Source organism: Oncorhynchus kisutch, linkage group LG1, assembly GCF_002021735.2.
Source record: "Oncorhynchus kisutch isolate 150728-3 linkage group LG1, Okis_V2, whole genome shotgun sequence".
Classification (NCBI taxonomy): domain Eukaryota; kingdom Metazoa; phylum Chordata; class Actinopteri; order Salmoniformes; family Salmonidae; genus Oncorhynchus; species Oncorhynchus kisutch.
In genome coordinates, this window is record NC_034174.2 from 37051262 (window position 1) to 37065507 (window position 14246).

Below are 14246 nucleotides of genomic sequence, written 5' to 3' on the forward strand. Positions count from 1 at the left end.
AACTGAAATACAATACCCCAAAAAGCATTTCTCATTTGCCAAGATAATCCATCAACCTGACAGGTGTGGCATATCAAGAAGCTGATTAATCATCATTGTCATTACACAGGTGCACCTTGTGCTGCGGACAATAAAAGTCCACTAAAATGTGCAGTTTTGTCACAACACAATGCCATAGATGTCTGAAGCTGAGGGTGCATACAATTGGCATGGTGATTGCAGCAATGTCCACCAGAGCTTTTGCAGAGAATATAATATTAATTTCTCCATCATAAGCTGCCTCCAATGTCGTTTAGAGAATTTGGCAGTACGCCCAACCGGCCTCACAATAGCAGACCATGTGTACGGCATCATGTGGATGAACGATTTGCTGAATTCAACGTGCTGAACAGAGTGCCCTATGGTGGTGGTGGGGTTATGGTATGGGCAGGCATAAGCTACGGACAATGAACACAATTTCATTTATAAATGGCAATTTGAATGCACAGAGATACTGTGAAGAGATCCTGGAGGCCCATTGTCGTACCATTCATCCGCGGCCATCACCTCATGTTTCGGCTTGATAATGCGTGGCCATGTCTCAACGATCTGTAACAATTTCTAGAAGCTAAAAATGTCCTAGTTCGTCCATGGTCTGCATACTCACCAGACATGTCACCCATTGAGCATGTTTGGGATGCTCTGGATCTACATGTTCGACAGTATGTTCCAGTTCCCTGCAATATCCAGCAACTTCGCGCAGCCATTGAAGAGGAGTGGGACAATATTCCACGGGCCAAAATCAATAGCCTGATCAACTCTATGCGAAGGAGCTGTGCCACACTGCACAAGGGAAAATTATATTTTAGGCTTAGGTTTAAGGTTAGGGTTACAATTCACATTAGGGTTAGGTTTAGGGTTCATTTTAAGAATTTTGTTTGGTCCCCACAAGGATAGTAAAACAACTCAGTGGAGGCAGTGAGGTCTCTTTCTGCTGTGACTCAGTCTGATCCATTTTTCATGAGCAGCGGGGGGGTTCCAGGAATACTGAGCCTCTAGAAGTCAGGTGGGATTGATCTTATGGAGAAGTTGTGTGTGTGTGTGTGTGTTGATCATAATCATAAAGTTTAAGTGATAATACATTTAATATATACAACAAGAGGGAAAAAAAGTAGTGTCTCCACCTCCATCCTCCCATCCCATCCCATTCCCCCAATCAGCCAAGAGGTCTCCATCCAATCCAATTGTTTGTATGTGTTGTACAAATAACAATTTATACAGCCCGTGTTGGGCTTTAGCTGAGATGATTATTTACAGAGTCAAGCATATTTTTCCAGGCTTCAATTGCACCTCGACTAGAACCATTCATTTTCGCGGTCGATAATCACTGGTATTATGGTCCAATGTACTTTTTCTCTCTCTCGTCCACATGCACAAGCATGCTGGTGCCCGCACACAATTACATCTTACCATTGTGTTCATTGCTTCCCACTTACTTCCAATTCCTCCCAGTCTACCAGTAAATTATACATACTATCATTGTCATGGAGCCATCCAGGACCAGACATCCACTTCCACTTCAAAGGGCTTAGTTCTCCCAGCCCTGTTCTTTGGGAAAAGTGGGAACGTCATTTATCAACTCTTCCAAACCACGCTCTATCAGTGGCCCACAGACGGCCGAAGGGGCCCCTGTGCAGCAAAGTAGAGACCCCTCCACCTGACACACACAGCCCTTCGTACCAGTACCTCCCAGCTACAATAAACTTCCCTAAGAGGTTAACTGACACACAGGCCACACCATCTCTTCTGTGATTAATCTCCACAGCATTCCTCTATCAAACACACTCCTCTTAATATGGGGACTCACACACACACCACATCCACCACAGACAAAAGTCATTTATATATGCACTGCAGAGCTTTGATGGCATTACCTTTATGACCTTTTCAAGTGTAGATGAAGCTATGAATTCACCCTTAAAGGGATAGTTCCCTCCCAAATGAAAGTCTGTCAGACATTTTCAGACCTCAAAACTGGCATAATGCCCAGATAAGTTTAAGTCCCATGGGATCTGCTGAATAGATCCAGCTGACTGCTTTTGAACGGCATCCGTGGTCAGGAAGAAAAGTGGTCAGACAAAGCAGATGCTAAGCTACAGGACTGTTTTGCTAGCACAGACTGGAATATGTTCCGGGATTCCTCTGATGGCATTGAGGAGTACACCACATCAGTCATTGGCTTCATCAATAAGTGCATCGATGACGTCGTCCCCACAGCGACCTACGTACATACCCCAACAAGAAGCCATGGATTACAGGCAGCATCCTCACTGAGCTAAAGGCTAGAGCTGCCGCTTTCAAGGAGCGGGACTTTAACCCGGAAGCTTATAAGAAATCCCGCTATGCCCTCCGATGAACCGTCAAACAGGCAAAGCATCAATACAGGACTAACATCTAATCGTACTACACCGGCTCTGATGCTCATCGGATGTGGCAGGGCTTGCAAACCATTACAGACTACAAAGGGAAGAGCTGCTCAGTGACACGAGCTAAACAACTGTGCTCGCTTTGAGGGAAATAACACTGAAACATGCATGACAGCACCAGCTGTTCCGGATGACTGTGTGTTCACGCTCTCCACAGCCGATGTGAGTAAGACATTTAAACAGGTAAACATTCACAAGGCCGCAGGGCCAGACGTTTTACCAGCATGCGCTGACCAACTGGCAAGTCTCTTCACTGACATTTTAGACCTTTCTGAGTCTGTAATACCAACATGTTTTAAGCAGACCACCATAGCCCGTGCCCAAGAACACTAAGGAACCTGCCTAAATGACTACCGACCCGTAGCACTCACGTCTGTAGCCATGAAGGGCTTTGAAAGGCATGTCATGGATCACATCAACACCATCATCATCCCAGAAACCCACTCCAATTTGCATACCGCCCCAACAGATCCACAGATGATGCAATCTCTATTGCACGCCACACTGCCCTTTCCCACCTGGACTAAAGGAACACCTATGTGAGAATGCTATTCATTGACTACAGTTCAGCGTTCAACACCATAGTGCCCTCAAAGCGCATCAATAAGCTAAGGACCTTGGGACTTAACACCTCCCTCTGCAACTGGATCCTGGACTTCCTGACGCGCCACCCCCAGGTGATAAGTGCCGGTAACAACACATCCGCCACGCTGATCCTCAACATAGGGGCCCCTCAGGGGTGCGTGCTCAGTCCCCTCCTGTACTCCCTGTTCACGCATGACTGCACGGCCAGGCACTCCAACACCATCATAAAATTTGCAGATGACACAACAGTGATAGGCCTGATCACCGACAACGACGAGACAGCCTATAGGGAGAAGGTCAGAGACCTGGCAGTGTGGTGCCAGGACAGCAACCTCTCCCTCAACAAGACAAAGGAGATGATTGTGGACTACAGAAAAAAAGAGGACTGAGCATGTCCCCATTCTCATCAACGGGGCTGCAGTGGGGCAGATTGAGAGCTTCAAGTTCCTTGCTGTCCATATCACCAACAAACTAACATGGTCCAAGCACACCAAGACAGTCGTGAAGAAGGCACAACAAAACCTATTCCCCCTCAGGTGACTAAAAAGATTAGGCATGGGTCCTCAGATCCTCAAAAGGTTCTACAGCTGCACCATCGAGAGCATCCTGACTGGTTGCATCACGGCCTGGTATGGCAACTGGTCAGTCTACGACCGCAAGGCACTACATAGGATAGTGCGAACAGCCCAGTACATCATTGGGGCCAAGCTTCCTGCCATCCAGGACCTCTATACCAGGCGGTGTCAGAGGAAGGCCATAAAAATTGTCAAAGACTCCAGCCACCCGAATCATAGACTGTTCTCACTGCTATCGCACGGCAAGCAGGACCGGAGCGCCAAGTCTAGGTCCAAGAGGCTTCTAAACTGCTTCTACCCCCAAGCCATAAGACTCCAGAATGTCTAGACATTTACACCACTGCTGCTCTAAGTTGTCATCTATGCATAGTTATTAAAGTAACTCTACCTACATGTACATACTACCTCAACTAACCGGTGCCCCTGCACATTGACTCTGTATCGGTACCGCCCTGTATATAGTCTCGCTATTGTTATTTTACTGCTGCTGCTCTTTAATTACTTTACTTTAATCTCTTATTCTTATCCGTATTATAAAAAAATCTGCATTGTTGGTTAGGGGCTTGTAAGTAAGCATTTCACTGTAAGGGCTACCTACATCTGTTCGGTTACAAGACAATGTTATTTGATCACTCAGGGCCGTGCACAGACCTTTAGAGGGACAGGTGCTCAAAGTGAAAAATTGTGTTGACTTAGATATGATTGTAAGTAAATGATCTAATATTCCTGTAGCCACATTTCAGTGATTCCTCCATCCCAAATGGATGGGAAAGAAATAGTCACCATCTAAAATGACTACAATAGATCGTATCCATGTTTGCCAATCAGTGATAATAGCTCAAGGATAAAAGGGATAGGTGAAATGAACTCACCCCAGAGTGCTGATAAAGCCGTTGGTGGAGCCCTCTGCATACAGGGAGCAGATGTCCCCGATGTGTAGGAAACTGGACATCTTATCCGACATGTCTCACACACACAGGGCCACACCTGGAGGAGAGGAGAGGCAAGGAGAAGTACTGCTACAAATAGAAATCACAACACACATTTTTTTTAAATGGAGAGAAAAAAAAACATTTCTGAACTGGGCAGGTCACACGGTCAGGAATAACCCAGGACCCAAAGAGTGATTTGAGTCTTCATTTTCCCAGCTAACAATTTTAGGCAACCCTAACCCATAATGTTCCTCTAATGTTTGAGTGTCCAGTTTTCCATTAGTTAGCGGAACATTTTATATATGTTAGTAAAAACCTTCTGGGAACCTTTTTAGCATGTTTTGGCATTAGAGTAAGGAAAACATTCCCTTAATGTCAAACACAACAGACCCAGAAAGTGGTTGCCATGTTCTCAGAATGTACAATTTGAATGTTCTAGACACATTTCATGGTACTTTGAATAACTTTCACATGTCCAGTTCTGTGGGTTAGGAGAGAAGTCCATCAACGTCCCGCCAAATATACACAGAACATAGTTGCCATGTTCTCAGAATATAAGATATTGTTCATGACACGTTTCATGAGAACAATGCAAGAACATTCGTGTCCAATTTTCTGTGGGTTAGGAGAATATTGGTGACATGGTTACCATGTTCTCAGAACACAAGATATTAAAAATAGTCTAGACACATTTCAAGAACATTTCTGCACAGCAAATTCTCCAGTGTTAAATCAACACAAGCTAGGTTTTCATCCAATTGACAACAGATTTATGTAAATATTCTAAAATCCGCATAAAAATAATATGCACATTTTCCCATCAAACTGACTTGTTGCAGATAAAGGCTGTGCGTAATGACGTAGTGCAAATAAGAATAACTTTTGCGGTTAAATTCCCATGTACCGTATAAAAAGATACAAGTTAAATGGGTTTCTATTGCATTTTCACTCTACTGATGGTTGTCTCGCAAAAAAAGTGTGTTATATAGCAAGTGTGCACATTCTGATATTGGCACGTGCACTCCATCCTAGAGCTCACATATAGCCTACATGATGAGATTATTATTATGGACAAACGATTAAGAATATTTTTACTTGTCAAACAGCAGCCAAGCACAGATTATCATGTCACCAAAATAAAACCCTCAATATGTATTGGAAAGGAGCAACAAACTCCTAACCTTGCACTTTCACCACCCTGTGAAGTTCATCAGAACTTATCTCCTCTGTAGCCCAATAAACAGCATGATTTCCCGACCAGTCGTAGTTGAAGGACCACATGTCATCGCGTGACTCCAAGTTTATTATTTCGATATGATGGTTACTATATCAATATTTGCATGAGTATTTCTGCCAACATTTCTCACATAATTCATTTTACCGACAAAAATATCCCACCTTGCCTAGAATTGTTTTGTCGACATTTGGAAAGTTTAGCGAAAAGTGTTCTGTTTCCATCAGGCCGGTCATGACATTTTTTAACCGACATGTACTTTACCCACATAAAAAGATTGGATGGAAACCTGGTTCATGACCGTGTTAAATTTAACACTTGGTCAGTGTCTATACGGGTCCACACTTTTCAGTGTTAAATTAACACTGTGTTTAGTGCTGACGCTGTTATACTTTGCCAGTGTTTGGAAATTAACACTTATGCAAAAACACCTTATATAGAATTTTGAACACTAGGAAGTGTATATAGTTTACACCAATGGTGTTAAGCAATAACACCTGAAATAGTATTTTTTTACAATTATGTAAAGAGGTCTGTATCACTTCACAATATCGCTAATGTTGAATTAAGGATATTGTAACAATAGGTACAAGTCTTTACTGCCAAATGCTTTTATGTAATCATTTACAAAGACTTCAGGACTGACAGTAGACACGCTCAAACTTCAGTTAACAGAACCATAGGCCACTTAAACTGGTACAACACTTTCACTCACGGGTGGCCATAACATGAAAGCCACGCCCCAATATAATTTCAAAGTGTGCCTTTGAGTGAATTGCAGAGTTACCACCCATGACATGTAATTGTTCGTGACAGAGACATGCTTGTTGAACTTGTTCATTTTCAGTTCTGCCAAAGCAAGGGCTGTCCAGAGCATTTCTTATGCATCAGCTGTTAAAAGGATTGAGGGTTCGAATGGTGCTCCCAAAGAGTCCATGGTGGTGGATAGGCCTTCACTGTAGGCTGCACATGTTGCCTTTAACCAGTAGGACACAGATAGTATAGGAGGTTAAGAAGGTGGACTTTGTGGCCTTTATAGCTATGGAGATTAATGGCACTGCCAAGGTGGAAACGAAGTACAGAAAAATAGATATCATTGTGGATGCGGTGGAGCGGTTCCTGGGACTGAAAAACTTCTCGGTAGAGGACATGCAGAGTATAGAGTATTGCCCTAGAGCACGAGAAGAAAAATATGGAGATTTGAAGGAAGGAATAAGTGGGAGTTTTGTTTTTGTCAATGTCCTATTTGTCATTTGGGTTAGTTTTCCTCATCAAGTATGGATTTTTCTTTGTACTTTTTTTCTCAACCCTGTCCAGTTGGTGGCTGCAATACACATTTTTGGGTTGTAGTCCGTCATAAAAGCCGAAGAAGTAGTAGTTTCAGTCCTGTGGACTTCACCAAGTGAGTTCTTACTGGAGACTAAATGTATTATTAAAACTCTTTAGGACAATACATTAAATATATCATAAGGCCTTACTTTGATGACCAAGGTTTACCCTAACACAGCGGTGTTAGGAACCTCCTGATTTACACATTATGCAGGCTTGCAAAGTGATGTATAATTCCTATTGGAAACCAGACAGAGTTAGGACATCCAACAGTTGGAAACATTTCAGTAATGGGTGCAATAAATCTAACTAACTGATTAGACCAGATTTGAATTTTTTTTTGTTATTTATCTTTGTGTAACATAAGATGAATCAATCAATGTAAATGCAACAACACAGATATTAAAAACAATAAAAATGTCTGTCTTGCAGTACAGCGTGCTGGCAAATCTCATAATGATGGCTGTGGTTTTGATGGGAATGTTTTACACTCAACACGGGTTATTAACACCAACACTGGGGTTCTTTTACACCACTGAGTGATAATGTCTTAGAGTTCAATTTAACTGCTGAATCAACTGAAATGTTACACTGACAAATCAACACTAGGTAAATTACCAGATAATTTGCTGTGAGTGTGTATATATATATATATATATATATATATCTCAAAGCTTCTTCCCATATGTTTCACTAAACATCACACCTTGTTACTATTGTCCAGCCAATCAAGGACCTGATTGGTGAACAACTGATCCATTCATAGCTTTGTCTGTTGTCAAGGATAGAGATACTCACACAGAGCTTTGAACATAGTGTTTCGATTTACATATTTGACCTACATGAATACATTGTGCATGATCATTTATACAGTAATTATTATTCAACAGTCCTCACCTGGGATTTAAAAACTGACAACCTCCTGGTTCACGGTACGCCGATCTTCCTGCTATGCCACCATGTCAGTGTAATGTCTCAGTTAATCTGACTATTCTCATCTTTGATTGATTTACTTATTTCAGCAATTAAAGGGCTTTCAGTATAGTTGTCTCATGTTGGTGGAGCATGTTAACCTGTTTTACTGATACTCCTGAATCAGTATTATCAATAAAAGTTCAATTTTCTATTGGATTGAGATCAGGACTTTGTGATGGACACTCCAATACCTTGACTTTGTTGTCCTTAAGCCATTTTGCCACAACTTTGGAAGTATGCTTGGGGTCATTGTCCATTTGGAAGACCCATTTGCGACCAAACTTATTGACTGATGTCTTGACTCTTAAGATGTTGCTTCAATAGATCCACATAATTGTCCTCCCTCATAATGTCATCTATTTTGTGTAGTGCACCAGTCCCTCCGGCAGCAAAGCACCCCCACAACATGATGTTGCCACCACTGTGCTTCACGGTTGCAATGGTTTTCTTCGGCTTGCAAGGCTCCCCCTTTTTCCTCAAAACGTAACAATGGTCATTGTGGCCAAACAGTTATATTTTTGTTTCATCAGACCAGAGGACATTTCTCTAAAAAGTACGATCTTTGTCCCCATGTGCAGTTGCAAACCGTAGTCTGGCTTTTTTTAATGGCAATTTTGAAGCAGTGGCTTCTTCCTTGCTGAGCAGCCTTTCAAGTTCTGTCAATATAGGACTCGTTTTACTGTGGATATAGATACTTTGTACCGGTTTCCTCCAGCATCTTCACAAGGTCCTTTGTGGATGTTCTGGGATTGATTTGCACCAAAGTATGTTCATCTCTAGGAAACAGAACTCGTCTCCTTCCTGAGCGGTATGATGGCTGTGTGTTCCCATGGTTCTTATACTTGCGTTCTATTGTTTGTACAGATGAACGTGGTACCTTCAGGCCTTTTCGAAATTGCTCCCAAGGATGAACCAGACTTGTGGAGGTCTACAATAATTTATTTTGATTTTCCCATGATGTCAAGCAAAGAGGCACTGAGTTTGGCATTGTTTGGCACTGAGTAGGCATTGAAATACATCCACAGGTACAACTTAGTGTATGTAAACTTCTGACCCACTGGAATTGTGATACAGTGAATTATAAGTGAAATAATATGTCTGTAAACAATTGTTGGAAAAATTACTAGTAGACATCCTAACCGACTTTCCAAAACTATAGTTTGTTAACAAGTAATGTGTGGAGGGGTTGAAAAATTAGTTTTAATGACTCCAACCTAAGTGTATGTAAACTTCCAACTTCAACTGTATCAGACAGGTGTGTTGTAACTGTTGCCAAATAATGACATTAACTGACATAGTATATTGCTAAGAATGTGAGAGTAGGGTGATTACCCTAGCGGGTCTCGAACCCAGGCTACCAGCACCAATGATGAAAAATGCCCAATAAGGGATCTCTCTATGGCATGTGCTTATTAGGCCAATATATCTCAGCCATGGCCAAAAGATATCCTAACCCCTCATGTAGATGAAACCACTTGATAGGAGTAAGCGATAGGGTGAATGCACTTTAAAGTAAATCTCAGCTCTGTTAAAAGTATACCGAAGAAAAATAAATATTTTAATTGATCATAGTGATTCAAGAGTATCATTAAAAACAGGTTCAATTATACAACTATACTGAAAGCTCTTAAATCGCTGAAATAAGTATATCAAATAAATAATGATAATAATCAGATTAACCGATACCTGACATGGTGGCATAGCGGGATGATTGGAGTAGAGTAAATCAAGAGGTTGTGAGTTCAAATCCCAGGTGAGGTCATGTTGAATAATAACTACTATGAAAATGCACAATGTGGGCCCCCCGAATGGCGCAGCGGTCTAAGGTACTGCATCACAGTGCTAGAGGCGTCCCTGGGGGAGCTTAACTTGGCTCATTGTGATCTAGTGACTCCTTGTGGTGGACCGGGCACCTGTAAGCTGACCCCGGTTGTCAGTTGAATGTTGTTGCCTCTGACACATTGGTGTGGCTGGTGGGTGTGTGTTAAGTTTGGTGGGCCATGTTTCGGAGGAGGCATGACTCAACCTTTGCCTTTTGGGGAGTTGCAGTGATGAGACAAGATTGAAAAAGGGGGTAAAAATAAATAAAATCACAATGTCAAATATGTACGTTAAAAGCACTGTGTCCCTAACCTTGCCAAGTATGTATGTTTAGCTTGACGTTGATGGAATATTCTTCTAATCCAGAGACAACTGGACACATGCACGTTCTTCAACGTTACCATGAAGTGTGTCTAGAACATGAATATCTTATATTCTGAGAACATTGTAACCATGTTCTGGGTATATTCTATTTGACACTCAGGAAATAGTCTCTTGGAAACATTCATTGCACATCACAGGAACATTCCTATGACAACATTAGTTAATTGCCTAATGAGACCCTTAAGGCAACATTCTCTAAAGTTTTGGGAAAGTTTGTTGTTAGCTGAGGAGAAATCCCAGAGAGAGAAGTAGCAGGAGCATTTGCATGGGGCCAGGCACTATCTGATGCTCCAGCCTGGTGTGTGTGGGTGAGGGGTAAACAGTTAATGATTAGGAGAGGCAGAGAGAAACAGGAAGGCCATGCACCTGTGGTTATTAGACCTGTCATGGGCTATATGGTGGAGGGAGTGACAGACCCGTCAGTTCAACAAGTTTGAAGGTGTCACTGTGTGTTATTGTAACACTGACCCAAGCTGGATTACAATCAGGGCTGGATTCAATCCCCTTTCAATTCAGGGAAGTAAGCGAAAACAGCCCATTACTTTCTATTGGACTTGGACTGAATTGTAAAGGAAGTTACACCAAATCTGGTCAGTGGTTAGAATACAATGTATGACATCTTGGGATGACACATGGTCTAGACTCTAGTAGTGCATGGTTATTGTTATACAGGTGTTACAGTGCCCAGTGAGTAAAGCTGTGTCCTATGCTGTGTTAATACCCTTAAGAGTCAGTCCTTACCATGCCTCGAACATCACAAACAGTGAGAAAGCCTGGAAACTGAGGCTACTGACCACAGAAAACTGGACACATTAATGTTCTTGTAATACTCCCATGAAACACGTCTACAATACTATTATCTTAAATTCTGAGAAAATGGTAACCATGTTCTGGGTAACTTATATTTGACACTTAGGGAATGGTCTGTTGGAAACATTCCTTGCACATCACAAGAACATTCATATGACAACATTGATTAATTACCTAATGGGACTTAAGGGAATGTTCTCTAAATCTGTGGGAACGTTTGTTGTTAGCTGAGGAGAAATCCCAGAGAGATGTAGCAGGAGGATTTGCAGGGTGGTGCGGTCTGCCCAACGCATCACCGGGTGCAAACTACCTGCCCTCCAGGACATGATGTCACAGGAAGGCCAAAAAGATCATCAAGGACAACAACCACCCAAGCCACTACCTGTTCACCCCGCTATGATCCAGAAGGCGAAGTCAGTACAGGTGCATCAAAGCTGGGACAGAGAGACTGAAAAACATCAATCTCAAGGCCATCAGACTGTTAAATAGCCATCACATTAGAGGCTGCTGCCTATATACACGGACTTGAAATCACTGATAACTTTAATAATTGGAACACTAATCACTTTAATAACTTGTATTACTCATCTCATATGTATTAGAGGTCGACCGATTAATCGGAATGGCCGATTAGGGCCGATTTCAAGTTTTCATAACAATCGGAAATCTGTATTTTTGGGTGCCGATTTGCCGATTAAAAAAATAACCTTAAGTCAGTTCAGAACACATTCTTATTTTCAATGACGGCCTAGGAACGGTGGGTTAACTGCCTCGTTCAGGGGCAGAACGACAGATTTTCACCTTGTCAGCTCGGGGGATCTAATCTTGCAACCTTACAGTTAACTGGCCCAACGCAATAACGACTTGCCTCTCTCGTTGCACTCCACAAGGAGACTGCCTGTTACGCGAATGCAGTAAGCCAAGGTAAGTTGCTAGCTAGCATTAAACTTATCTTGTAAAAAACAATCAATCATAATCACTAGTTAACTACACATGGTTGATGATATTACTAGATATTATCTAGCGTGTCCTGCGTTGCATATAATCTGACTGAGCATACAAGCATACAAGTATCTAAGTATCTGACTGAGCGGTGGTAGGCAGAAGCAGGCACGTAAACATTCATTCAAAGAACACTTTCTTTGCGTTTTCCGAGCAGCTCTTCATTGTGCATCAAGCATTGCGCTGTTTATGACTTCAAGCCTATCAACTCCCGAGATGCTGGTGTAACCAAAGTGAAATGGCTAGCTTGTTAGCGTGCACTAATAGCGTTTCAAACGTCACTCGCTCTGAGCCTTCTAGTAGTTGTTCCCCTTGCTCTGCATGGGTAACGCTGCTTTGATGGTGGCTGTTGTCGTTGTGTTGCTGGTTCAAGCCCAGGGAGGAGCGAGGAGAGGGACAGAAGCTATACTGTTACACTGGCAATACTAAAGTGCCTATAAGAACATCTAATAGTCAAAGGTTAATGAAATACAAATGGTATAGAGGGAAATAGTCCTATAATAACTACAACCTAAAACTTCTTACCTGGGAATATTGAAGACTCATGTTAAAAGGAACCATCAGCTTTCATATGTTCTCATGTTCTGAGCAAGGAACTGAAACGTTAGCTTTCTTACATAGCACATATTGCACTTTCACTTTCTTCTCCAACACTTTGTTTTTGCATTATTTAAACCAAATTGAACATGTTTCATTATTTATTTGAGGCTAAATTGATTTTATTGATGTATTATATTAAGTTAAAATAAGTGTTCATTCAGTATTGTTGTAATTGTCATTATTACAAATAAATCAATAAATAAAAAATTGGCCGATTTTAATCGGTATCTGCGGTTTTTGGTCCTCCAATAATCGGTATCGGTGTTGAAAAATCATAAATCGGCAGACCTCTAATATGTATATACTGTACTCTATCCTATTCTACTGCATCTTAGTCTGCCACTGACATTGCTCATCCAAATATTTATATATTCTTAATTCCAATCTTTTACTTTCAATTGTGTGTATTGTTAGATATTACTGCACTGTTGGAGCTATAAACACAAGCATTTTGCTAGAAACACAAGCATTTCGCTAAAAACACAAGCATTTCACTACACACGCAATAACATCTGCTAAACACATGTATGTGTCAAATAAAATTAGATTTGACCTGTCCAGAAAAACTCCAGACTAACTATAGGCTGTCAATGGGGCCTAGAGTTTTTCCTGTTCATGTGGCTGGTAGAGAAAAACTCCTGGAACATACTGCACCTACGGAGTCCCGGCTCACATTGGTGACATTTCAGTCTACAGAGTTCCTACTGTGCGAGTCTAGTAGCCTACACACATACATATTATTTGCCTACACTGCAACATCCCCCAGGAGTGAGTATAATGAGGCTGACCTCAAGGCCTAGTTTCAGAGCAGTCATTTTAGCAACATACTCGAAGAAAAACAAAAACATGGTGAACAATTCAGCCCATCATATTACCTGAAAACCACATTGCCTAACATTTAGTAGACAACAACAGTGCACGACATAGATATAACGTTACTGTCATGTTTATCAACATGATGTCCAAGCCACTGGGCAAACTGGCAGCACAAATCCATATTTCTCAGTCTTCTTTCAAAAAGGGATAGTGTATGAAATCACTCGAACTTTACTGAGCTTCAACACATCTGAGTCGAGTAGACTACAGTTTGAACACTTGCGTTGCTTCAATTGTTCAATTATATTATATTTCATATCAGATTGGCAAAACCGTGTTACTCAGCTCGGGGGGGGGGGGGGGGGGGGTAGTTTAATCAGCGTCGGTGCAGATACATTGTTGCGCTTCTTCCCTCGCCACAAGCAATACATATTTAAGAGGCGGGGATGCTCCCGCAAACTGTACAGAGTTGTGGTCAACTTTACCTTCGCTGTGGTAAGAGGTTGAGAGCGACGCGCGAGGCTGGGTCAACGGGAGAGCATGGCAGTGATATACCGCTTTCAACTAATCCATAGCACGGAGATTCAGTCGGCGAGTAGGGTCCGATATTTTTGACAGCTCAATCCAATCACCTTGCCTTCCGTTCGTTCGCTACATGAGCGCTCGTCTCCGCGTGAAGGTCTGTAGCCCCTCATAAAATTATATACCAGTACTGGTT

The 14246-nt window shown here is 41.9% G+C and overlaps 1 protein-coding gene across 3 annotated transcripts in view; it reads right to left on the minus strand.

Annotated features, from left to right (window-relative positions):
• The window catches only part of LOC109895256 (inositol 1,4,5-trisphosphate receptor type 1), a 164896-nt gene extending 150672 nt beyond the window's left edge, over nucleotides 1–14224 (minus strand). For 2 of the 3 annotated variants that reach the window (XM_031822925.1, XM_020488886.2), the window contains exons 1-2: nucleotides 14014–14224; nucleotides 4498–4612 (exon numbers count right to left, since the gene is read on the minus strand). In XM_031822925.1, the coding sequence (XP_031678785.1) occupies nucleotides 4498–4589 (92 nt within the window). In that variant the 5' untranslated portion in view covers nucleotides 4590–4612; nucleotides 14014–14224. Of the gene's footprint in view, nucleotides 1–4497; nucleotides 4613–14013 lie in introns of those variants that run through there. The other variant, XM_031822927.1, reaches the window with a different exon arrangement.
• Between the last annotated feature and the right edge of the window lie 22 nt (nucleotides 14225–14246).